The sequence below is a fragment of the Gymnoscopelus braueri genome, assembly GCF_963280865.1.
Source record: "Gymnoscopelus braueri genome assembly, chromosome: 21".
In the NCBI taxonomy this organism is placed as follows: Eukaryota; Metazoa; Chordata; class Actinopteri; order Myctophiformes; family Myctophidae; genus Gymnoscopelus; species Gymnoscopelus braueri.
This window is the reverse complement of record NC_137623.1, coordinates 17,019,416-17,044,678: the sequence shown is the minus strand read 5'-3', so window position 1 is coordinate 17,044,678 and position 25,263 is coordinate 17,019,416. Positions and strand designations below refer to the sequence as shown.

Sequence of the window (25,263 nt, the reverse complement as noted above, 5' to 3'; positions counted from 1 at the left end):
GTTGAAAAAAGCGTTTAAATAGCTTCTCTCCTCACCCGGTTCCATAATATTATGCATTAGAAGATGCAATTCAACATTTGACCAGTAGGGGAATCCGTAATGTCGCCTCTGCGGGCGCAACTTCCGGGTAGGCCTATGTCTTTAAAACATTTAGGAGAGAAGCTATTTAAACGCTTTTTTCAACTCGTTGGATAGATTTTATTGCGTGCTAGAAGTTAAAACATCTGAGAGCATTTCAGAAAACCTTTACTTTTTGGATACGATGTGCAAGAAAGGGGTAAGAAACATGTAAAGTGGAAAATATTCGAAAATGTCCTGCTAAAACGGCACCGACAAACGTGGAACCTCATATCGGAGCTATACAGCGGAGGGAGAGGTTCCGATTGGAGCTAGGACACAGCCAAAGCTTTGCAACAGTTCAAACAACCAATCTGAACAGCAGGAGAAGTAAAGTCATGATGAGGGCACCCACTGCCACCTGTCAATCAACACTGTAAGAAGTCTGTGTTTGACACATCTCTGGCGGTCTAGCCTTCATCATCATCATCATCTTCCTCATCATTCAGCCTCTCTGTTGTTGAGACGTCTCTCAAGGCAACAACCTAAAGACCTCCATGCTCAGCCTGAGGCTCAAACAGCACAACAGTGATTAGAAACGTATACTGTAAGCTTACTCTAGCCGACATCATTCAGCCTTTTCATTGAGCCCTGACGTCCTCTAATTACAACGCCGGGATCGGAAACCTCATTCTTTTCCAGCACAAGTTTGACGGGAAGGGAAATGAGATGGCTGTGTTTTTGGCACACAAAGCTATTAGAAGTTATGCTTGAGCACAACTCAGAGGAGAGAGAGGGGGGGCGGATGAAAGCCTGCAGAAGAAAGGACAAACCGTGCAGGTTTGTCTGTTTACCGCCCATTTGGAAGGAATTCTCCTGTAAAGAGGAGAAATAATATGCTTACAGGAAGGGTCCAGATGAGGTACTTCAGATTTGTCATTGAGCCTACTGTTATCTATATACTGTTTGAGGAATATAGGCTGCTATGAAGCTGGAACAAATGGACAATTAATGGAAGGGGATATTTCACTTTCAAAAAAACTTTTGGTCATTTTATCGTCTACTCAGGCCTTTGTGAGCCCCCCAGACAGTTTTTAAGTTGCTTAGATATTTGATATTCATTTTATCAGACACGCCCCCTTCCTATACAAACCCATTGTAACTTCAAACTCCATTTTAACCATGTTAGATTCATCGAAAACACCCGTCCTTGGTTCTGGTGACTCACCCTGCCCACCTAATGCGTGTTTTTCTGATTCGCGTTCTCATTTATTTAATTTTATTATTGTATTTTTTTTTTCATTTTCCCCCAAAAATATGAAAAAATATGAAGTATCAAAAATATGAAAAAATAAATGAAAAAAGTAACTGAAAAAACAAGGCCCCTCGCGTATTAGGGGGGCGGTATGGTGTTTTTGATTAATCTAACATGGTTAAAATGGAGTTTGAAGTTACGATGGGTTTGTATAGGAAGGGGGCGTGTCTGAAAGGCCTGAGTAGACGATAAAATGACCAAAAGTTTTTTTCTAAAGAGAAATATCCCATTAAATGCTGGGTGGTTGTGGTGGGTAGGCTGCTATGCTCACTGCAACAACAAAAAAAGACAGTTCCAACAATGAACGTGATAAGGAAGTGAGTTAAAGACTCACTTTGAGTCCAAGCTGTCCTTAAAACTAGTAAATAAGAAACAATGGTGATTCTCTAAACCAGGGGTTTTCAAAGTTTTTTAGGCTAAGGACCCCTTGGCTGAGAGAGAAGCAGGGACCCCCACTACATATTGTATAAAATTGTGTTGCAGAAACCTTTCATAGATTTCATAGATAGATGCATAGAATTGTTTGACAGCACTGTCATCATCAGTGCTGTGTTGGATTCATGTTAATGTGTATTTTCAGATATTTAACCACTTAAACTGTCAATACTTGACCTTTGGCTCTGTACTTGGTCTGCTCTTTCTTCCCTCTACACCAAACCTCTTTGCCGAAAATAGACGATCTACAAGCTCACAACGCCTCGCAGCGCGAGGCGTTGTGAGCTTGTAGATCTGCTATTGTTGGCTAAAGTTCTCCTCAGAATAGGGATGGTAGGGTTCAAGTGGTTAATGTAAAAAAAAGGAAATCCTATCACACAAAGATTTGGAGGCCCCCCTAATAACTCTGAGGACCCCTAAGGGGTCCCGGACCCCATGTTGAAGACCCCTGCTCTAGGCATTATGTTGGAATACGTTGAATCACGTACAGTATTTTGCAGCGAGACATTTTGCAGTGTCTCCCAGTCCTCTTTTCCATGGTGTGTGTGTTTAGCCCTCGAGGGACTCCAAAATTCATGCGTTCCCTGCCTGGGACTCTGTGTGTGTGTGTGTGTGTGTGCATCAGAAGTGGTGCAACATTACATGAAACAGCGGTCCCTGTGGGATAGCATGTGGATTGTGGTGCATGCATGTGAATTAGCTATACAGGCTTTAAGGAGCTATCCATCATGAGACACGAACCCACAATCCCTTTGTGAATATCCCACTTACATAACTTTTCTTTCTTATTCTTTTTTGCTGTGTTATAGTTATAATGTGACCCATGCATGTGAAAGACATATTCAGCAAATTCCTTATACGTGTAATAAATGAACTCACACAATGAGACTTGTGCTCTGGCGAATATTAAAGAAGGGAACTGGCTAAGCCTTCTTCAGAGACCAATTCAGAATGTCTGATTGCTGTCTGGAGAAGTCAGGGATAAAGACCCTTGATGAAAGGTCAGATTGGAGCCTGAATAGGGTTGGTTGTTTTGAAGACATTCTTAATGAGCCATATCTTGTATTAAATACAAACTGCCAGAATAATGACTAACACTAAGCTGGATATAATGGATCAAATGGACTATTTATTTTAAATATTTGGCTCCCTAGTCAAAAAGGGGATGTTGCAGCATGCAGCTACATATCTAATCAGTTTACCCAACTATAAAAACTGTCTGGTACGATATAGTAACATTATCTTAAGGTAGCCTATAATAAAATCATTTAGCATATTGGGTTTAATCAGCTAGGCCTATGGCCAGGCCACCTGAACACAGACAATATGAAAATATGCTGATCAGAAGGCTACGTAAGCACTTGTGTGATTATAGGCTTCTACAGGTTTTTCATATAATTGGTATATATCAGTGGTAATTAAAAAGCCCCCACCCCCCCCCCCCCCCCCCCCCCAACACTCACACCCTACCACACAGACACACACCCTACAACCCCCCCCACCCCCACACACCCCCACCCACACACACCCCCCCCCCACACACCCACACACACCCCCACTCACCCTGTACATACTATAGGCTATATAATATACACTTTTTTTGCAGCCCATTAGGCTAAAATAACTTTACTTTAATATGTTCACGCATAACTGAGTTGAGTTAGATTTCTTATTATCCTCAGTGGTGGAAAGTACATTTACTTCAGTACTGTACAATTTTGAGGTATTTTTTTCTTTACTTAAGTATTTCCAATTTTCATTCGTTTTACATCTACTCCACATCTCTGATCTCAGAAGCAAATATTATACTTCAGTACTTTTCATACTCCACTACAATTATTTGAAAACTTTAGTTAATAGTTACTTTGTAGATTTTGATTATTACAAAGCATACATTAACCACTTCAGCCATATGAAAATAGCCAATCTACAAGCTCACAACGTGTCGCGATGCAACGCGTTGTGAACTTGTGAAATTGGGACATTCTACATAATGAGTACTTTTACTTGTTTTACTTTATGTAAATTGTGATGCCAATAGCCTACTTTTGTACTTGAACACAGGACTTTTACTTGTAACAGAGTATTCCTACATTGCGGTATTGATACTTGTACTTGAGTAAATAAATGTGAGTTATTTTGCCACCTGTATGTATGTATGTATGTATATATATATATATATATATATATATATATATATATATATATATATATATATATATATATATATATATATATATATATATATATATATATATATATATATATATATATATATACACATACACATACATATATACATATACAGTACATATACACACACACACACACACACACACACACACACACACACACACACACACACACACACACACACACACACACACACACACACACACACACACACACACACACACACACACACAGGCCTAGCTGATTAAACCCAGTTAGCTGTATTATTTTATTATAGGCTACCTTAAGATAATATTACTACATCATGCCAGACAGTTTTTATACAGTAGTTGGGTAAACTGAGTTATGATTATTATGTAACATCCCCTTTTTGACTAGGGAGCCAAATATTTAAAATGAAAAACAGCCCATTAGGCTAAAATAACTTTACTTTTGCATGTCCACGCATAACTGAGTTGATTTTGATTTCTTATTATCCTATTAATGATTTTAAAATCTATCTATTTCTCTCTCTGTGGCTTGGCTCTTAGTGGTATGAGGTCTTCTGAAGCCACAGCGACCTCTACAGTTGATACAGTGTAACATCAACAATCAAAGAGCAGTGTTGCCATGTCGGGTTAATTATAAGCGACCTTGGGCTTGTTTTTCTGTACATTTGCTTGTAAATATTGGCAGTTATAGGTTGCAGGTTTTTGGCCTTGCTTACATTTTTTTTAGATTATTATTTAATCCAGTGGCTCTCGAATATTTTCATGAACATGTTTTGTGTCCACTGCCCAGGGAGCATTTGTGTTGTTAGAATGTTATGAAAAATATTCCACATTTTATTTCAATTTTTTTTTAAATAGCAGATCTACAAGCTCACAACGTGTCACATCTCAACGTGAGCTTGTAGATCGACTATTTTCAAATAATCGATGTATCCCGTATTAATTGGGTTTAAGTGCTCATGAGGCATGTCGCTTCATTTGGGCTTTTTTCCCCCAGACCTGGTTTCTTGTTTCTCTCGCATAACGTGGCAACACCGTCAAAGAGTCTGTGGCGGCGTTCCAGTCGAGAGAAGGAGTACGCACACTTCAGACGCGCCTGGACACAACGTGTAAAACACGGGGATAGTTGTGTGTAGTGTCTGTGGTGCAATATGTCCTATAGGAGACATAACGGCTGCGTTGAGAGTCTGATCACACGGATTTTACCCACTGAGCATCTCCGAGGGTTTGGAGGAGGATCATTATAACGTTCACTGCGTTCTTTCTGCAGACAGCTGGACTGTACAATAATAAGGTCTCATTCTCGGAATACTTGAGGAGTGACGGAATACTTGAGGAGTGACGACAACTTTCCCTTTTTTTTTCTCCCTTCTGACTTCTTCTAACAGCTGTAACAGCTGGGAATTTTTAGAGCGAAACATTATAAGGACTCATAATAACACCGAGCGACAATGGAAAATGATTAATTTCCTTATTAATAAGAGCCACATAATTCTTAATCACAGGATCGGAGGGTGTCTTCTGCAGCAGGACTATTAGTGGTGGAGATGATGCGTTGTGCACCGTGGTTGATGTTCATGGATGATGGGGGGACAGCAGTGGTCGGACCACCGGACACTGACTGGGGCTGATGGACTGATGTGTGTCTAGGAGGAGAAATGTTTTGGGCAGGAGATGAATGTGAGGTACTACTGCTGCTCACAGCGGGGGGCTGCACACACACAGGCACACGCACAAACACACACACACACACACACACACATTACTGTGAGGAGGATGGCAGCGGCAGAGAAGGCAGCAGCACCGCTTATGATTATCTGATGAATTCTTCTGCATAAATATATTTTCTCCCTCCGGAAGATGCACCATCGTGTCTTTTTTTGTTTTACTCTGGTGCACAGCACGAGCACAACAACAATTCATTTGCATGTTTTGTAAACTGTTCTGATACTGTTGTGAGAGGATATGGATAGTCGTATTTTTAATATATGACCGGGGAGAACTATTGACAAGTGTCTTTTTTTAATCTTTTTTTGTGGACTGGCTAATTTTGCATCATATTGAAATATAGACTATCCAATATAGACTAATGGACTATAATACTGCCAACCAATATACACCATCCGGACTATTATCATCATACAGACTGTTATCTCCAGATGCCACATCTGAGGTTAACAATGCAAAATCTGCATAATAAAATGCAACTGTAACCTGCCAGGAATATGCATTTAAAAACACCTCGCATAATGGCTAATAATAACTGGACTGTATACCCTGTGATCTTGCTGTCAGTATTTGCAGCAGGTGCTGCTTTTTCCGGGGTGTTCAACACTTCGGATAAAGACATTTTCACTGAGGACCTGCTGCAAGTCAAGCTCGCTCCAGACAAAACGAGACTCCAGCCCACAAATTCCCACCCAAACCTGTATTTTAACCAAGTGGACGTGCTGCTATTGAGGCAAAGGTCCTCCACCACCCACAGCCACATATTTAAAGTCATCCGGACAGCCGTACTTACCATGTTATCTAACGTACCCATTTACATGCCACCTGTAAAACATGAGGAGTTTACTTGCAAGTGGAATGAGATTTATGGGAACAACCTGCCACCTCTGGCACTCTACTGCCTGCTGTGCCCAGAGGACTCTGGTGCCCTGCAGTTTCTGATTAAGTTTATGGACAGGATGGCAGACTACCCAGATTGGAAGGTAACCACTGCTCCTAACGACGAGGTGCCCATGGCACATTCCCTCACCGGGTTCGCCACCGCTTATGACTTTATTCACTCTCATCTACGAGTTGTCTAAGTACAGGGGCTGGGGGAAACAGTATCTGCAGAACCACCAGACCACTAACATTTTAGCCATCTTGACCGGAGCGATAGTGGTGGGTTCCCACGACGACCCAGAGTCAATGATCTGGAAACAGGTAGCAGTGAACTATATGGAGAAAACTATGTTTCTTTTAAACCATGTCGTTGACGGGTCCCTCGACGAGGGTGTAGCCTATGGGAGTTACACAGCCAAGTCTGTCACACAGTATGTCTTCTTAGCCCAGCGGCATTTCAACATCGACAACATGCACAACAACTGGCTCAAGGGACACTTTTGGTTTTATTACGCCACACTGTTGCCCGGGTTTCAGAGAACTGTCGGCATAGCCGACTCGAACTACAACTGGTTTTACGGCCCGGAGAGCCAACTTGTTTTTCTAGACACATTTGTTATGCGGAATGGAACCGGCAACTGGCTGGCGCAGCACATAAGAAAGCACCGGCCCAAGGACGGGCCCATGGGCCAGTCGTCCGCCCAGCGCTGGACGACGCTGCACACAGAATATATCTGGTACAACGCTCACCTCACGCCACAGCCTCCCCGTGGCTTCGGCAAGGCCCAGATGCACATCTTCTCAAACTGGGGCGTGGTGACCTACGGAGCGGGCCTGCCCAACGGCCAGGGCAACACGTTTGTCTCCTTTAAATCGGGGAAGCTGGGGGGCCGCGCCGTCTACGACATCGTTCACGACAAGCCCTACTCCTGGATAGACGGCTGGAACAGCTTCAACCCGGGCCACGAGCACCCGGATCAGAACTCGTTCACGTTCGCCCCCAACGGACAGGTGTTTGTGTCCGAAGCGCTTTACGGGCCCAAGTATAGCTACCTGAACAACGTGCTGGTGTTCGGGCCCTCTCCCACGAGCCAGTGCAACGGGCCGTGGGAGGGGCAGCTGGGGGAGTGCGCCAAGTGGCTGCGCTGGACCGACGAAGGGGTGGGCGACACCGCGGGCGAGGTGATCGCCGCCTCCGCGCACAAGGACACCATGTTTGTGAGCGGGGAAGCGGCGGGCGCCTACTCCCCCGCCATGCGGCTCAAGAGCGTGTACAGGTAGGCCTACTGTCTTATCTCAGGTGCTATGTGTAAATATGTAGATCGGGGCTCTTCAACAGGGCGTCCGGGACCCCTAGGGGGTCCTCAGAGATACTGCAGGGGGGCCGCCAAATCTTTGTGTGATAGGGACTTTATTTTTCCATTTTTCCATTAACCACTTGAACCCTCGCATTGCCTATTCTGGGCTTGTAGATCGGCAAAGAGGTTTGGCGTACAGGGAAAAAAGAGCAGACCAAGTACCGGGCCAAAGGTCAAGTTTTGAGGGTTCAAGTCGTTAAATGTCTGAAAATACACATTTAACATGAATCCAATATGTAGTGGGGGTCCCTGCTTCATCTCTCTCTCAGCTAAGGGGTCCTTTGCCTGAAAAAACGTTGAAGACCCCTGTAGATAATTTGTTTGTTTTCTTAGATTGATCTCTCTTCCCCCTTCCCCCCCCCCCCCCCTCTTCTTCTTCCCTTTCTTTTTTCTCTATGGAAATAACAAAACGATAGAATTTCACCCACTGTTTTACTTGTAAACCTGTGATTTGACAATAAAGCTGATTCTGAATCTGATTCTGATTCAGGGCGCTGGTTCTGCTCGACTCGCAGACGCTGCTGGTGCTGGACCACGTGGAGAAGTGGGCCGATTCGCCCGTCACCTCGCTCAGCGCCTTTTTCCACAACCTCGACATTGACTTCAAGTACGTCCCCCATAAATTCATGGATAAGTACAACGGGGCGCTGATGGATGTGTGGGACGCCCACTATAAAATGTTCTGGTTTGACGCGCAGGGCCGCAGCCCCGACGCCAGGATACAGGAGGCAGAGCAGGCGGCCGAGTTTAAAAAAAGATGGACCCAGTACGTCAATGTCACTTTCCCGATGACAGGCGCGGTCAGCAGGGTGGCTTATGTGATGCACGGGCCGTATGTCAAAGTGTCCAACTGCAGATTCATGGACAGTAGCAAAAATGGGGTGAGGCTCTCTTTAATCATAAACAACACGGAGAAAATAGTTTCCATTGCCACAAACTACAAAGACATTGGAGCCAGGTTAGGTTATCTGGGGTTTGGAGGTCATGCCAAAGTTGAGGACAGACATCAAACCACCAGATATGGCCTGGGGACGCAGCTCATTCCCAAGCAAATCAGCAACGATAATCAGCTGTTTGATTTTGGATTCACAGTGAATGTTATTGCAGGGGTCGTCCTCTGTGTGGCCATTGGATTTCTGACCATGCAGAGGAGGTTTTACGTGTGCTTCAGCAGGCTGATGCGCTATGCCCTCCTCTCGGTGCTGCTTCTGTGGATCGCTGAGCTGCTGTTTGTGTCCAACAGCTGTGATCAGCTGCTCTGTGGGGTGAAGTGGAAGGGTGTCAGCAGCGATGATGCTGATGCAAGCAAGCGCGTCCGCCTGTATGATCAGCATCAATTCCCCCTCCCCACGGTCGTCATAACGACGCTGCCGGGCTCCGGCTCAGAGATACTCAAGCACCTTTTCCACAACACCTCCGACTTCCTCTACGTCAGGGTGCCCACGGAGCACCTGGACGTGCCCGAGACGGAGTTCGAGTTCGACTCGCTGGTGGACGCCTGCGAGTGGTCGCGCTCCGACGCCGCGGGCGGGCGTTTTAAGATCATCCAGGGCTGGCTGCACTCGCTGGTCCACAACACCAAGCTGCACCTGCAGAACGTCCAGCTGGCCGAGGGCGGCCGGGTCAGGCAGCCCCTCAGAGCCTTCTCCTCCTCCCGAGACAGGAGGAAGAGGACGGGGGGAAGGAGGGAGCCGACGGCCCAGCTGAAGGGCAAGCTGAGAGCCAGCCTGGACCGAGACGCCGAGTACGTCCGGGAGATGAGGCGCCACGTCGCCGAGTACCCCAACACGCGCGTCGTCCTCAGCATGCGGAGCGGGAGCTGGGCGCTTAAGCTGCCCTTCATCCAGGAGGTGGTGGGACCTTCCCTGAGGTCCATCTATGTGGTCAGAGATCCCCGGGCGTGGATCTACCTCATGGTGTACAACAGTAAGCCCAGCCTTTACACGCTTAAGAACATCCCCCAGCACCTGTCCTTGATATTCAAGGAGGACGCCGCGAGGGGCGGATGCCCGACTCTGGCGCCAGAGTTCAAAACGATACCCAAGCTCCTCCTGGCCTCCCGCTCGGAGGCCAACGCCGTCCTGCTGCTCGCCCACCTGTGGCTGGCGCACACGGCGGCCACGCTGCGGGTCGGCAGCACTCTGCCCGCGGAGTCCCACCTCCGGCTGAGGTTCGAGGACGTGGTCGTCGACCCGCAGGAGACGGCCGAGAGGATACACGCCTTCCTGGGGGTGCCGGTCTCGCCGGCGGCCCTCAACCAGCTCTTGTTCACCACCTCCACTAACCTGTACAACCTCATGTACGAGGGGGACATCTCACCGGCCAACATTAACATATGGAGGGAGAACATGCCCCGAAAGGACATACGGTTGATAGAGGACACGTGTGGGAGCGTGATGGGGAGGCTGGGTTATGCCAGGTTGGCCAGTTAACAACATTACTGCTGCTGCAGGTCAGCTGCCAGACACCGAGTTGTCTTGTTTACTGTAGCTCCCCATCTCTACTGAGTTCCGTAAAAAGTCGTAAAAAAAGAAAAGAAATAAATTATATATATACGTATATATATATATATATATATGGTTATGGAAAAACAAAAAGGGTAGCTTTATTGTCTCTGTGTTCAACCTCTGTATCTTATATTGTATTTGTTTGGTTGTACATGAGCTCTTACAACCCTATCTTGCATGCCACCTTACCCCTTATGCCAGATTTTTTACTATTTTGAAAAACATTTTAAAATGGTTCAAATAGCCGATCGACACGTTGCTTGTTGATAGGCATAAGGGGTAAGGCGGCAAGCAAGATAGGGCCCTTATATTATTCTCATTAGGGCAAACCTTTGTTTGCAAAGGGAGAAATGTTTTACATTAAAATGATTCAACGGGAGTTTTAATATAATTACACTTTTTATTTATTTAACTTAGAGAAAGTTGTTTGTGTATAAAAGTGCTGATTAGGTTGTCAATGAATAATAAATGATGTGCATTCTTTGAGTGCTCCTCCCCTTTATTATGGGATCTACTAAAAGTCTGCAGTGTCTATTTTTAGCAAATCTGTTTGGCAGACGATAAAAGATGGTGGTCGTGCTTCATTGCTCAAGTGTGGATGTATGAATCACGTTGACTGTATTTTCATATAAATGTATCCTAATTAATGTGCCATGGAGTTATTTAGTTTGAAGCATTCAAAGGTACCTACCAGATGTCATGAAATTTCAGTGATTTTAGCTTTAGCCTGATTTATCTTAAATGCTTAGTTGCTTACCAGTGTCGCTCGTCAAAATAGCAGGTCTACATGCTCACAAGGTGTTGCCATGCAATGCGTCGGGAGCTTGTAGAGCTGCTATTTTTGGCACGACGACACACAACCAAGTTTAAATCAGGCATGACACAGCAAATGCTCTTGACTGTATGTTGGATATGTGTGCATTTCATAGCCTGCGATATCAATGTCACTGTATGCCACTTATAAATTAGCTTGGAAGCATGAGCCTCTGAAAGAGACTATTTCTAGAAGGGAAGAAAAGTTGGAAGTATTTATGTGGTGCACAAAAGGCAGACATCTGAGAGGATCAGAGTTGAATATGATTATTTTAACTCCCGTTGGCGTTTTATTGAGTTAGATCAGAGGGAAAGTGCTCAATAGGGATCAAACTACTGAAAACTGACAGCCTTGACACATTTCCAGTCAAAGCAATTTCCAAAGCATTCCCTTCAGCGACCCATATTAATCTGAAAGGAGAAGAAGAAGCAGCCATAACTGAGGCTTATAGGCTGTGTTTTATTGCTCTGCAATCTTCACCAGGGCCTGGAGAAAATGCAAACAGCACAAGTTTCCTATTTTCTGTCGTGCTCAATCAGATATCCAATGATCTCTTGGGCCTTTGTCTTGAAAGGGTTCAGCAGGCAGCAGACTGGGCATGCATATTAAGCACGGAAAAAGAAAATCAAAGACTGTCTACTCTGTAATGCCATGTTTTTTTTGTTTTTGTGCCAATATTGTGAGCAAAATCTATGCGCCTCGGCGACCTTTGACGCCGTCTGGCTAAACAGTTAAACCATCCTGTAAATTAATATATCATTCACAGATGATGCACGCTTATGGGCTTTCAATGTGTCTGTAGAAAATGAAAAACCAAAACATATTGCCATTTTAAAATATCCCTAATTTCTCTGCAAGAAACTCTGTTCTTTTCTTTTCTTTCTATTCCTCCTTTGTCTTTTTTGTTGTCCCTCTGAACATTGAAGAAACCCTTGACAGCTTGGAAACCCCTGTTTGATGTTTGTGGTCTTTGAACGTGTTGACTTGGCAGCCGCTGCTTTTTCACATTGCTGTTGCAATCCTGTTACCAACTCCGTTTTGTTATTTGCTGGTGGGGATACGGTTCCTTGCTTCTGTGGCCTTGAATTACAATTCCTTTCTCTTTTACAGCTGTTTTCTCTGTGGGCTCTGTGGGAAAGAAAAGGAGGTGCAGACCATGTAAAGACAATAATAAATTCTTAAATATACTGGCAACCAGGGACTCTTTTTCAATGTGTTTTTCACAGGCGCGTTGTAAATTACTGTACACCCTTTTTACTATGACATAATGCTATGTGTAAACAATGATATCGGAGCTTGATGTAGGGCAGTGGTGTAAAGTAACTAAGTATTTACTTAAGTACTGTACTTAAGTACAATCTTTAGGTATTTTTTCCTTTAGTGGAGTATTTCCAATTTTCAACACTTTTACTTCTTCTCTAAACTTTAGTTACTTACTTTTTAGATTTAGATTTGGTATTACTATATATATATATATATATATATATATATATATATACACACACACGTATATAGCTAAAATCTCAAATGAAACGGATGCTTTCCAGGTTTTCATGGGTTAATATTTCCACCATGGCTGCAGCATAGAGACGTGCCCATGTTATTGGACACGGATGACAGAAGCCTAACTGCCCATGCTTTATGGGTAACACGCATGACAAGTGTGAGAGAGTCAATAATTAAAAAGCCTGTCAGGCAAATCAAATGCTTGTTGTGTCACACTACATGCCTGTGACTCGTATGAGCACTTTGTGGGCGTTAAACGTGTCTTAACTGGAGCAGGAGGATTATGGAGAGTGCATGCTCTGTCTCATTGCCTCCATGAGTCAACAATGTCCTTACTCATTTTGTTCTTGAGCCCTGCTCTAAAAACTGCCCGGTCGGTGCTTGGCAGGGACTCTCAAACATGCCTTCTAATCCTTCCGTGCAAATGCACATTATATTCATTGAAAACCACTGCAGTGGTGGAAAGTAACTACTGTAAGTACATGTAGGCCTACTCAAGTACTGTACTTAAGTTCAATTTTGAGGTGTTTTTACTTTACTGGAGTGTTTCCAATTTTCAATACTTTTACTTCTACTCCACTACATCTCAGAGGCAAATATTGTACTTTTTACTCCACTACAATTATTTGAAAACTTTAGTTACTAGTTACTTTGTACATTTTGATTATTATTGCCAAACCACTTCAGCCCTATGTATACTTAGGCTATTTGAAAATAGCCGACCTGTTGCGACGCGTTGCGAGGTTGTAGATCTGCTATTTTCAAAAGATGTTTATACATTTTGAAAACTTGTGAAATGTGACGTTCTGCACAATGACTACTTTTGGTACTTTAAGTATATTTTGATGCCAATACTTTTGTGCTTTTACTCAAGTCAATTCTGAATACCAGACTTTTACTTGTAACAGAGCATTTCTACATTGTGGCATTGATACTTTTACTCAAGTAAAAAATGTGAGTACCGCCGCTGATGTAGCGTAGGCCTAACCACTGCAAATGCTTCATTGGAAGATGAAGGAGGGGGTTCACACAACAAGCCAGTACTTGTCTGGCTGACTTTTAAGCACCCTTGCTTTGCATCTTGAGCGTCAGATCACTCAGCAGATTAGTGGAATTACTACAGTATGACAGCCTGCTGGATCCTTTTAACACTTAAATCCTCCATACTGTATACTTAGTTCAAGTGGTTCTCGAAAGTGGAGTTCAGGGACCCCCAGGGGTCCTTGAGGGGGTTCCAGGGGCCGTCCCCAGTAAGATATTAGTTAATATGGCATCACAATCATTTTAACCACTTTATCCATTTATACGTTGGCTATTCAAAAATAGCAGATCTACAAGTCTCCCTTCCTTTTTTCCCTCTACACCATGGGGTTCTCAAACTTTTTTATACCACAACCCAACATTATGAGGGATTTTTTTTGGCACATTATGTGTGCTTTACTGAATTACGATTTTGTTAATATTTCAAATGGTGAAGAAAAACTCTTCAAATCTCATTAAAACAATCTCTTATTTTCGTTTGCTTGTTTAGTGAGTAATAACGACGTATAATTGGTTTTTCCATCTGCATCCAAAAAAAGTATTTGAGGCTGGCTCTAATTTCAACCAAAGAAATTGAACGGTCAAAATCAGCAGTAATTCATTAGGTAAAGATCTGTTAATGGCATCTCAGATATCTCAAATACCTGAAATAACTTGAGTTTCTGTGGCCATGAATTCCTGATCTGAAATCTGCCTCAGAAAATTGCACACTTTGTGCATTTCCATAAAAGCCACAATGCCTTGTGGGAATCTTTTGATGTCTGATTACAGGATGGAGGAATGGTGGGCGTTCTGAGAGAGCTAATCTAAATTAAAGTGGATAGATGCCTCGCCTCGCTCTCTCCTTTGATGTCTGATAAGTGATGCCATAATCCGTGCATTAAAGGAAGTTGTAGAAAACTTGATGAAAAGATATGGTGTGCGTAGGAAGCATCTTGTATCATAGACCACCCCCTCAAGCAGCTGTTAATAAGAGACTGAGCAGTTATATACCCTCTCCATGTTCAAGTTCAACCTGTATCCTCCTCTGCTATTGCCGGGTCTATCTGGGACCCAGGGGAATGTCTCCGGTGCCGGCAGCAGTCACTCCTAGCTACATCTCATTAATTAACCTTTAAGTGCTGCTGCCATCAGTCAGAGAGGATAGATCGAGCTTCCTCTTCTTGTAGATAAGGAGTCCGGCGGCTATCATGTTAAGGGTCTTCAACAGGGGTTCCGGGACGGTCGGGACCCCTAGGGTGTCCTCAGAGTTACTACAGGGGGGCCACCGAATAGGATATAGGATTCTTTTTTTTTACATTAACTACTAGCATCCCTGTTCTGAGGGGAACATTAGCCGAACATAGCAGATCTACACGCTCACAATGCCTCGCAGCTCGAGGTTTTGTGAGCTTGTAGATCTGCTATTTTCGGGGAATACGTTTGGTGTAGAGGGAAAAGAGGGCATGCCAAGTATAGAGTTAAAGGTCAAAGTGACTAGGTAGTGAGGGTTCAAGTGGTTAAATGTCTGAAAATACACGTTAACATGAATCCAACACTGATGATAGTGCTGTCAAAAAGTCTACGAAGCTATCCATGAAATCTATGAAAAAGTGTAATCTGCACCACAATATGTAGTGGGTCCCTGTTTCATCTCTCTCTCTTAGCTAAGGGGTCCTTGGCCTGAAAAAAAAAAACATTTAAAGACCAGCAGCTTCTTTGTTAGATTTGTAACTCGCAAGTATGAATTAGAAGCAGCACCTTGCGATGTTGTGTGTGCCCTTGAGATGACATATGGAGTGAGCCAGCATGACCATGTTATTTACATGTGGATTATAGGTATTGACAGGGTGCAAGCAGCTGTCACAGACAATTCACACACATTTTAATCATAATTCTACCATATGGCTATACTGTATAGGCAGATATTATCCCCTTAGATCCCACACTGTTTAAACGATATAAAGATGACATCGCTGTGTTGCATGGATGTGATTAATAGGAGGTGACTTGAGAGGACATACAGGGCATTGTCCCTTTGCAGTTGACCGCGTCGGTGAGCCGTTGTAGTCACAATGGAATCTTCCGTGACGGCAAAGCACATCGGCAGTGACTATAATAAAGTCACAGTGGATAGTAGTATAGTATAGGCCAGCCCCACCCAAAATCTAGTGGGGACCCCCTGGGGTCCCTACCCACAGGTTAAGTGCTATTGGCAATCAAACCTTTTCATGTCACGGACCCCCCACAGGTTAAAGGAGAATTCCGGACAAATTAAGTGTTATCTTTGATGTCTCGTTACTCACCTAGCGACGTGAAAAGTGGCGTTCTTTTTTTCCATATATTCCCCTGTCGTCATTTTTTAAACCCCCTCCGTTGTCATAAACGGAGCGCGTGGGTAAGGGAAATTCGTCTATTATAACCGACGCAAAGTTGTTTTTTTCTCTACTAGTATTCATAGTAGAGTCTCATGATAGTCAAACATGCGTTGAAACTATCTGCGAGGCTGCCATCAATGGCGAACGATTTAACACTGGTTGCTTGTTTCCAGATTCTGGCAACACAAGTTGCCAGGTTCTGGAAAGAAACAAGCATCCAGTGTTAAATCGTTCGGCAGTAGCGCTAGCCTCTCAGGCTAGCTACTCTCATGTTTGACTATCATGAGACTCTACTATGAATACTAGTAGAGAAAAAAACAACTTTGCGTCGGTTATAATAGACGAATTTCCCTTACCCATTATGACAACGGAGGGGGTTTAAAAAATGACGACAGGGGAATATATGGAAAAAAAGAACGCCACTTTTCACGTCGCTAGGTGAGTAACGAGACATGAAAGATAACACTTAATTTGTCCGGAATTCTCCTTTAAGTGCTATAGGCAATCAAACCTTTTCATGTCATGGACCCCCTAGGTTTGACTATCATTAGTCCATGGACAGATAAAAAATTGAGTCACACTCCTTTCTATTCCTTTTTTATTCTTCCATATGCCTAAAAATATAACTAATATCAAAAAACATGTTGGCTGTCCAGCCTTCATCAATGTGGACCGCCATTAATAATGATTCTATCCTATACGGACCCTGATATGAAATTATAATTAAGGCTTTAAATTAAATTTGATTGAATTGTCTAAATGCTATACTGCAAGGGAACATGAGCAATACACTGTTAGTTAGTATTTACATCATTTAGTGTTGTTAGAATAATCATTCATACTGTACATTTTTTGTATAGTAATAATTTCAGATGAATGGAATTACAGTGAAAGTAAACTTTACTCATTTAGGTGACCCTCTAGCACCTCTGTAAACCTGACTTAGGCCAAGTGACTTACTCCAGACCTAGGCCACATTCTGTCTTTGACTTAGGCCATAAAATGGCCTACAGTAGGTCACATTCTTGAAATATGCCATTACTACATGATCTTTTCAATAAGGATATAGGCGATTTTACCAGTGTGGCCAGTGTCATGAAGAGCTGATTTAGGCAGAAATATAAATTTCCTTATTTTAGCAAGGTGACAGTTTAATTGGTTAATGTCTCTCATTTAGTGTGATGGACAAAATGACAGGATATACATTCTCTGAGGATATATGCAGAAGACAGACTTTCTTCCTTAATTCTTTCTTCTCTACTATCCTTATGTCTCTCAATAACCATGTCATAATTAATTCACTTTCATTGTTATTTTCTTAACAATGAGTCATTGTTGTGACTTTATTGTACCTTTAAAAAAATAAAATAATATATATCGTCTCTGTCGGGGGAAATCTGTTACTTTTCAGGATTCAAATTCAAAAACAGCAAAAGTAGCAGATCTATAAGCTAAAAACGTGCCGAATTTCGAGCTTGTAGATCTGCTACTTTTGATGCTTTTTTATGACGCTGTAGTATGATCAAGTAGGGCGTCAGAGGAAAGTCTCTGTGCAAGCAATTTATTTTACCACTTAGTCTTATAGCACAACATTATAAGTCAGAACAATTTTTTTATATAAGTTTAAGACTTTTTTTATGTTTTACTTTGTAAAGTGAAAGCTCTCAGAATGCATCAGTACCAGACCAGTGCCCTGGCAGCTTAACTCGTCTCTCTTGACATTTGGGCCAAATACCCAATCTTGTTCTGTGACGTGTCCAGGCCTGGCTCACTGGCCCTTGGAAATAGAGCCAGTATAGTATTACTTATAGTTGAGGGCTCACTCTCTCTGATCTCCCTTGTTTCATTGAAATAAGAAAGAAAAAAGACCATTACTACATCAAAAGTAACCAACAAACTATACGATAAAAACTGTTCAAACATTATTGGCCAAAGTGTCAAATAAGAAATAGGCAAAAATGTTGAAAAAAGCAGAGCTTGTAGATCGGCTATTTTCACAATATGTATCTGTGGAACCGAGTCAAACTAAATGTAATGCCTCAACTCCTACAATTCTGTGTAGGAGTGCTTGTCAGGGTGGGGGGTCCCCAGTTCAAATATGATTATTTTGGGGGGTCACGGCCTGAAAAGGTTGAGAACCATTGGGTTAAAGCACTATATTGTGATAGTATTCATTGTTACTGTATATAGCTATTTAATACACAGAAAATACATTTTCAGGTGGGTGGCCAGTCTTCAGCCAATCAGGAGAAAGTACCCATTTATCAGTTTCAATTTGATAGTGTTCCAGTTCCAATGTTGTCTTCTCATTTCTTTGTATCACTTCCAATTTCACTTATTTATCCCGTGTCCTGTGTGAGTTCTCTCTCCTGATTGGATACAATTGGGCATCCTGACCTGAAATATGCATGTTATGTTTAATCAAGAGCTGGAGAGACTCCTGTTACTGAACAAACACTCTATGAGTACTATCAGAGTTGTAATGGAAATACATTTTAGGTTCCTATTTAGATTATTGATTATTGATTTTTTTTTATCGATCTAGTATGCACATGTCACATTGATCATTTTGTATGTATCACACTTATGATAGATAGTATGATTATATGTGAGAATGTAAAGGCTGCTAGTTTCAGTGTGTGCTTAGTACACCCTCTGTGTGTCTCTAAGAGTAGTCTGATTAAACAGCTATCCCTCTGTAAGCAAGCAGCCAGGTTAAGTAGCTGTTCCCCTGTCAGCTAGCGCAGACAGCAAGAGAGACGGTTCCAAGGTTTAGTAACCCCAGTAACTAGTATGTGTTTCTTATCAGACGACAGGGCTCCGGCTAAAGCAGTAATTGTAGCCTCGGCATGTAGAGGTGGGCCTTCCATTTCAGATCAGTGTGAGACTCCTGAACCTTTCGAGGCAAACGGACGCTGAACATCTCTCCCTCTCTCATCTTCTCTCATCACTTTCCCTTTCCAGTTTAATAGTCTTTACTCTTATTTTCTCATTATATTATCGTCATCTGTTGCATTTAATAAATCTACTGAAACCATATCAGTATTAACGCTTCATTCTCTCACCGAGGAAATATAGAATTTCCACAACAAGAATATAAAGCAATTTAACGCGTATTTTAACAAATACAAATCACTTACCCCACCTTTAACTGCAATTGCAACAATGCAAAACAAATGCCCAGACTGATGTGTATGCTGGAAGAAAAAAAACTAAAAACTAGAACAAACTAGAAAAAGGTGGCGCTATAATAGGCCAATGTGAAAAGGGTGCCATTTATTCTTAGGCCTTTCACGGCAATCGGACACTGCATTCATGATTTGAGGCATTTTGTTCCAAAAATGTGTTTTGCTAAATTAGACCTGCTGGTGGCGCTATAACAGGCCAGTGTGAAAAGGGTGCCATTTCTTCCTCGGCCTAGTGGGAATGTGCGTGTGAAATTTCACGGAAATCGCAAGCTGCGTTCATGATTTGAGGCACTTTGTTCAAAACGGAACAATCCTGCCAACCTTTGCCAATGAGGATGGAATATGGGAAATCGGACAGATCCGTGTGGATCACATGACTATAGAGAGATACTGTGTACCGATTTCCATGACGTTTGGATAAAATCTGTAGGAGTAATATCAAAAAAAGTTTTTGGCACAAATCGGCCTCCTGGTGGTGCTATAACAGGCCCATGTGAAAAATGTGGGGCAGAGGTTCTGAAATGGCATCCAGGGAGTGTGTGTGCACAGTTTTGCAGCGACCGGGCCAACGGTGCCGGAGATTAGCTGCTCGCGGACGGACAGGACACATGGACAGGGTGCTCCTTTCGGCCTGGCGGAGACAATAAACACGTGACTGCTTTCTGAAATAATTGTTAATTAATTGGGTTGAACACATGTTGTTGAACACGGCATGTTGGTATTTTAACATACTGAGCTGCTTCTGCCCATTAAGCCATGAGGATGATCATTCTACAGGAGTTGAGGCCCTCGTGTTATTCTGAGGATGAGGGATGTATTCCAGCTGGCTGGCCGACAGACAGACAGACAGACAGGCAGGCAGGCAGACAGACAGACAGACGGTAGAGGCCCTTTTTTCCTGGATGACAGACTCAGTAGTCCTTCATTACCGAGACTCAGAAACCATAACCCTGCTGTCAGAGCTGCTGTGGCCGCGGCTCTCCTCAACCAAGTCTAGGCATATAGCCTCTCCTTCCCTGTGATTTTCATGTTTTATGTGTTACAGTTACACAATACGACAAAGAGAGAGATATTGTAGACAGAGAGAGAAAAAGAGAGAGACAAAGAGAGACAGAGACAGAAAGACAGAGAGATACATATACTGTATGTGTGAGTTTAGTTTTTGCAGAGGAGTTGCATCAAGCATCATCATGAGTCATTGATCTGTAATTAGTGGAATTGATGTGTTGATCGGGAGTAGGGTTTAAATAAATACAGTACATAAATAAATAAACAAACAAATGTTTGTGTATATATATATATATATATGTATATATGTATATATGTATATATGTATATATATATATATATATATATATATATATATACATATACATATACATATATATATATATATATATATATATATATATATATATATATATATATATAATAAAGCCTTAGAATTATTGCCTCCATTTCAGATATGCTCCATCAACTCCTAGGCTTCTGATGTGGCATAAAAGGATTGCTACTAAGATAAAGCAGTGGTCTGTTCTGTGGCGGGAGGGATTCTTGGCCCGTGAAGCTTTGAGATAAGCCAATCATAAAACTATACCGCATATGTTATGCCGTCGCCTCTCTATTACTGTCATACCCAGCTTAGCTATCTACAGCTCTGTCTGGTGGCATGCCATCGAAGCATTTCAGCGCAAAGCCTGAGTTATACCAAAGACGGTTGATATAGAAAGATGGACCATTCCAATTGGAGCCACTAGAGGCGTAATGGTACACTAATCCTACAAATGGTATCCTAAGTGGGCGACGGCAGGTTGCTGGGACAGAGGCAGGTCGATAATTAAGTGGATTTTCTCCTGATTTATCTCTGAAAAAATACATTTTAGTATGAAAATCTTAGGAAGATTGTGAGGCTTGTGACGAACGGGTCCAATATTTAGTTCAGCGACCATATTGGGGCTAAAGAATGTTTCAGAAGCTGTGTTCACGTTCACTCTTCCATTGGAATGAATAGACTCCAACCTGCTTACGGCCTACTAAAAAAGGCGGTCACCTACTTCACGCAGATACAGGAAGTAAACGGGAGATGGCATGTCTTTCTTTTCTTTTTTTGTCTTGGGTTATGCCAGTGACACATGCGAAAACAGGAGATCAGCAAGTGCACAACTCTCCATTATTGGCCTGTCACGATGATTACATAATCACCTAATCACCTAATCAATCATAATTGTTTGTTGAAAAAAATAACACAACAAAAATAGCTCACAGCTGGCACGAAGTGTGTGTGTGTGTGTGTGTGTGTGTGTGTGTGTGTGTGTGTGTGTGTGTGTGTGTGTGTGTGTGTGTGTGTGTGTGTGTGTGTGTGTGTGTGTGTGTGTGTGTGTGTGTGTGTGTGTGTGTGTGTGTTATATTTTGACTTTAAATCTTCTCTTCTGGGGGTCCCTGGCACAACACCTTTTCAGATGGTGGTCCACAGCCAAATATATATCAATTTGGGGGTCCTTGATATGAACAAGTACTGGTATAAGCTCTGGCGCTAGATTGACTGTATTATTACTGATGTTTTCGCTCTGTTGTTCCCTCGTGGTGTTTTTCTGTTCCTCCCTAAAAAGAAAAAAAAAACAACAAAAAAAACAGCTTACAGCTTTACAGCAGATGAAGCCAGATGGTCAGATTCCACGTTTGTTGCTCACACTCCTCAGAGACCCACCGTTCCTATTCTGCTTGGCACAATATTTAGGAGGAGTGGGAACTGGAAAGATACTAGGAACCAGTACTGAAGAAACAAGGCCAGCTAGCACAACAACACACACGCACGCACGCACACGCACGCACGCACGACACGCATGCACTGTGACGCACACACACACACACCACACACACACACACACACATGCAACCTTGACCTCAACCTGATTCTTTTACTAATTGTAACCCTAACCTCAAGGGAGCCTGAAACATGTCCCACACAAGGTCAGTTTTGACAGGTATTATTGTCCTTCTGGGATTTTTTGGTCCCCATGCACATGGATGGTAAACTGAACGACCAAACTCACATGCGCATGCACGCCCCCCTTCAGCATGACCGGGCAGAGTAGCTTTTGTGCTGCATGGAAAAGTAACAACATCACCTGTCCAGCTGTGTTTACCAAGAGGCTAATCTCTCAAGAAGAAGAATTCAGCTAACAGCAGAATCTGTCAACACCACTGCCCTGTGATGAGGTTGTTGTTAGTAGAAATAAACACAGAAGCACAGAAGCACCAATGTATGTAGGTATGTGCAGTATACATATGTTTTAGTTTTAGTTTTTGTCTACTCTACTGTATACATAACGACTGTGACCCCCATCAAAAACGAGATGGTACATCTCACGGGGTTTATCCTCATAAAGAGACTTGAATCATCATCATCAAGCACTCGGGAGGAAGGTGAAGAAAGGGGAGGAACCAAACCGAGTTCCGGTCTCTACACAAAAAAGGAGGTGGTGCCCCCAGAGGCAAAAAAAATGTTGTTTTTTTTACCGAATGGGTTCCCCCAGATTGCCATGGAGCTAACCTCTCATAGGCCTCTGAGACACCCATATATGACACCTGGGTAGTTACACGGGTGTTTTTTTGTTTGGTGGGTGGCAGAGACATTAACACATTGACCGCCAGAGGTTAATCTCATAATGTACTCACCAGTGCCAACGTTTTATTGTTGTTTTTTGTTTTTTTCACGTTGCCATAGACCTCGTTAAAATCCTTAAGATTGAGCTCTGCACTGTTTGTAAACATCGCGGAGATCTCCCTGCGTGTACCAGTCCAAACCACGTGTCAAACGGGGCATCCATGTTGTAGTTAGAACGGTTTAGGTTAAACAGTGATCAGCGAGGAGAAAAACTACAATCGAAGAAAATGGCGTCTCAGTGTGCGCTTTAGAATGGAGTCCTATGGCATCGGCAAAACGTGATCCCGAATAATTCCATTTCCGGTGGTGTTACAATGAAATGTGCCGTACTAGAAAATTGAAAAAAGTTTTTTTTTTCGAAAAAAATGAAAAAGCACCACAGCCCGTAGGCTACGGGATCGGCGCTTTACAGTTGGATTTATCGGCCCGTAGGCTACGGGCCTGGCGGTGAGAGTGTTAAGGAGAGAGGTGTACAGTAAGTTCTGCAGAGAGGGAGTTCCACCGTGCGTCAAACAGTTCAATACATCAGCACACATCAGCAGACAAAAGACATTAACACAATTGGACAATTGGATGCCTTTTTATTTGCAAGGTGCTAAATAACGGTGACTAAACATTTCGACGCTAAGTGCATCTTCATCAGAGTTATGTACAGTATAAGTTGAGTCATGGTGGAGATACAGAGCGAAGATGATTTTGACGGGTATAGTGCTAATGGGCAGGAACTGTTAAATTGTCCTGGATGACCTGTTCTGTGACAGAATGACGTCACCAGGAGGGGCACAAGACGGATGGAAGTGGCCACCAGCCGGGCTGCATCCATCTTCACCACGTCTGTGGTGGTCACTTCAATTTATCATGTTGCATCAGGGCACCACTTATTTGCAGAGTGAATAACCAGTCTCTTAATTAGTTCATTGGTTCTCAGAGTGAGGTGTCCTTGAGGGGATTCCAGGGGGGTCCCCAGCAAAATGTGTTAATACAACATCACACTCATTTTAACCCCTTTATCCATATGTTATACGTCGGCTAAAAAATAATAATATATACATATACGATATACAAACTCGCAGCACTTGTACATCTGCTATTATAGATGCTATAATAATGATCTCGAAAGCATTGGAAAATGTTGAATCATTTTGAATTTTCTAACACAAATCTTCTCTTCTGGGGGTCCCTGGGAAAAAACTTTTTCAGATGGGGGGGTCCATGACATGAAAAAGTTTGAGAACCACTGCCTTAGTGTAGCACTACCCCTTTAACACATTGATTGCCTGAGTTATTTCAGATTTTTTGCAGTTTATTGCCAGAGATTTTTCATTGAAAAAAAAAAAGTACTCAGGAGCTGAGATACAAAATTTTAAAGTTTTAAGTTAACAAGGAAGTGGATAGGAGTCTAGATCTTCGACTAATCATATCTCCTTGGTCTTTGGGTCAAATTAAAAAATTTAAAAATTTAAAAATTTAAAAAGAAATTTTTTTTTTCTTAAAAACGAGTTAACTCGATCTAGGCAATCAAGTGATGGATTTTAAAAACGAGTAAAAACGAGTTAACTCGTTCTAGGCAATCAATGTGTTAAGAGGTGTGCATAAAAGGGGTGGCCAGGTTTGCAGCCTAAGGAGACTTGTGTAAGGAAACTTGTGAACCAATGATAATGCTTTTGTAATTAACGTTGGCAATGTGGTGACATGTTTTAATGAGTCGCATTCTATTTCCCCTTTACAGAATTCGGCAAGTGTGGCATTTTATGAGGGGGAGCTGGGACACTGACGGGATCAGTAAAGGGTAGGGGGACTGGTTTTTAAGAGGGGTTTCTTTTATATCAATGTTAGGCCTGCTGTTCGCCAAATCTCTGTATTTTCAGAGCCTCCAGGTCCTTTCTATGGTTAACTCCATTCTATCCTGTGGGCATTTATCAGTGGGAGCCTTAAGGATATTGGGTATGTTGTGTTATTTTGTAGTTTTTTGTAAACTTAGCTATATTTTGTGTATGTCTGGGATGAGCTGTATTGGGGTAACCAGATGTTTTGTGTGTGGTTTATCGTAGGAAGGAGAACAACTAACCTTTCACTGTTTTTTCCACCCGTGAGTCGTGACATACTTCATATTTGATATTAGAGACTGGGTTTTTGTCAAGGATTGACTGTTGGGTCAAGTGCAATAGTAGGGCTGAGGTACATCCTGGGCCTTTAAAACATTTTAGATGGTTTGGATTTTGTTT

At 42.6% G+C, this 25,263-nt stretch overlaps 2 protein-coding genes across 2 annotated transcripts in view; one reads left to right on the top strand and one right to left on the bottom strand.

Moving 5' to 3' along the window:
• The first annotated feature begins 5,087 nt into the window (after positions 1 to 5,087).
• LOC308077291 (dermatan-sulfate epimerase-like protein) lies at positions 5,088 to 12,473 on the top strand. The gene is given in 3 exon segments (XM_080417915.1): positions 5,088 to 6,775; positions 6,777 to 7,877; positions 8,449 to 12,473. Coding segments are annotated over 3 exon segments (3,603 nt in total). The 5' UTR covers positions 5,088 to 6,215; the 3' UTR covers positions 10,391 to 12,473.
• Positions 11,795 to 25,263, bottom strand: part of LOC308076900 (uncharacterized protein) — a gene marked incomplete at its 3' end in the record, with an annotated part of 27,371 nt that continues 13,902 nt past the window's right edge. Inside the window, exon 3 of the mRNA XM_080417417.1 lies at positions 11,795 to 11,871. Coding sequence (XP_080273543.1) covers positions 11,795 to 11,871 — 77 coding nt within the window. The remainder of the gene's footprint in view (positions 11,872 to 25,263) is intronic.